This window comes from Populus euphratica, unplaced genomic scaffold, assembly GCF_000495115.2.
Source record: "Populus euphratica unplaced genomic scaffold, PopEup_1.0 scaffold1157.1, whole genome shotgun sequence".
NCBI lineage: Eukaryota > Viridiplantae > Streptophyta > Magnoliopsida > Malpighiales > Salicaceae > Populus > Populus euphratica.
In genome coordinates, this window is record NW_011501008.1 from 52,513 (window position 1) to 54,592 (window position 2,080).

Here is a 2,080-nt window from a genome sequence, read left to right on the forward strand (position 1 = left end):
TCGAGACTCAAAAATCACTTCAATTTCAAGATCAAGATAGAGTTTATACACTAATTCTTGCATTAATATCACTACTGCCATTGAGACCATGGCCTTCAAATCATTTCTCTTTGTTTCTCTCGTGAGTGCTGCTATATTGGCAGCCCCAGTTGCTGAAGCTCAGCTTGGGCTTATAGGCGGCCTTCTGGGTTTGATCCGCATCCAAGGGACGCTATTTTGCACCGCCAATGGCAATATGGGTGCTAATGGCACAGCAACCCCTGTCTTCCCTAGTATGTTAATTAGCCCTGGTTTCTCTTCCTTTTCTCTCCTTTTTTTTTTTTTTTTCTTTTGATCGATAGTAAAGTATCCTCGGACCAGATTGTCATGATTGCATACGACATCGTGGAGTGCAATATCTTACTTGCTAGAAATTGCCTCGATTATCATAAAAGTAATTACAGGCTATTTTTGGGATGGCACAACATCCCACGTCCAATAGAGCAGAGAGTTTTTTTTTTGGTTATAATGAAAAGCATTGAAAGCATAGTTAAAAGCCAAGTTTCTTACTCAGGTAAAAAAATATTTTTTATTTTAAAATAGTTATTTTAGTTTTTATTTTTATTTTTAAAATCAGTATATTACAATTATTTTTAAAAATATTAATTTAATATTTTTAAAAATAAATAAATTTTTGTAACGCACCAAACATACAGGCATACATACATACATATCAAATAAATATTTTATTTTATTTATATTCTATTTCAAATCTAGATTTTGAGTTAAATGAGTTAGTTAAATGACTTTGGGGATTAACTTGTGAAACATATTAAATTATATCATTTTTTTTTTCAAAACATGTCAATTTAGATAGATTAAAAAAAAACCTAAAAAATGTTGTTTTAAGAAAATTAATTGAAGCAAACATCATCTGGATCATGCTTAAATTATCTGTATAATGGATTTACCCATCAAATTTACAAGTCAAGAAATCTTCGGTTTCAAAACCTTGAAATCTGAGACATAAACATTAAAAAAAGATAAATATACAAGATCTGAAGATTCCAGGAGTTAATCTAACTTTCGGGGTTGTCGGCCTTAATAGAAATCTTGTTAGATAGAAAAAAAGAAAAAAAGTGAAGTCTTTTTTCACAAATCATAAAGTCTCACAAATTCAATGACTAATCTCATAATAATTAGCCTTTTTTCTTCTTCTTATCTTGCTTATAAAGTTGTAATTACAGGAACGGGTTTTTTTTTTTGCCTGCAGATGCTCTCGTGCAGTTGCAATGTGGAGGAAATGTGGTTTCTACATCAACCACCAATGCATCTGGGATTTTTTCTATTTTGTTGGATCCTCTAAATTATATTCTTTCCTCGCTATTGAGCAACTGCAACCTAAAGGTCGATACACCGCTGACCAGCTGCAACTCCAGTCTCCCTGCTCTGGGTGGCCTCCTATCATCCTTACAGTTCGTCGGGAACACTCCTCTAGGAGCCCTCCTGAGTGTTGCAAACATCATCCCTGCCGGATTCCGCTTCGTGCCGTCAAATTAAGGAGACCACCGTAGCTGAAGGCGGCATTGTTATTATTAGTCTGGCCACTGCTATGTACTACTTTACATGAATAAGGTCGTTTGTATTATTCGCGTGTACTGCATACTTTCTCGTTGCCCCAACCCTTTCTTTACAAAGAATGGATTATGTTATGTTTTTTCTTGCTTCCCAAGGAATAAAGGTCATGACTGGCCATGCACCATCTATATGCAAGTACTCTCCAGTCTATGCTTTGAGTTTTCTTTGCCCTCAAAATTTAATACTTCACTTTGTAAAAAGCTTGAGTCATGTCATTGCACAAACTTCACTAGCTATATATCCCCACGTCTGTGTTTTATAGTGGGATGCTCAATACTTTTTAATTGAAAATTATATATTAAAATGAAGTTTTTTTTTAATATTAACATATTAAAATTATAAAAAAAACACCTAAAAATTCATCAATTTAAAAATAAAGTCTAAACGGGTCATCGATAGACAAGAAACATCGGTTCCTCGGCATAAAATGAGAAATTATGAGTGGTTTAAGCAATTTCTAGTC

General features: G+C 33.7%; 1 protein-coding gene across 1 annotated transcript; it reads left to right on the plus strand.

The window, feature by feature from the left end:
- LOC105117041 (phylloplanin-like) lies at positions 1-1,749 on the plus strand. Its single transcript, XM_011014577.1, has 2 exons — positions 1-272; positions 1,253-1,749. The coding sequence occupies exons 1-2, from the start codon at positions 89-91 to the stop codon at positions 1,537-1,539; spliced, it is 471 nt and encodes a 156-aa protein (XP_011012879.1). The 5' UTR covers positions 1-88; the 3' UTR covers positions 1,540-1,749.
- The last annotated feature ends 331 nt before the right edge of the window (positions 1,750-2,080 follow it).

Excerpts from the sequence above, each read along its gene's own strand:
- LOC105117041 (XM_011014577.1), top strand. The coding sequence starts at position 89 with ATGGCCTTCAAATCATTTCTCTTTGTTTCTCTCGTGAGTGCTGCTATA. Across the intron at positions 273-1,252 it reads AGCAACCCCTGTCTTCCCTA|ATGCTCTCGTGCAGTTGCAA; the intron begins GTATGTTAATTA and ends TTTTGCCTGCAG.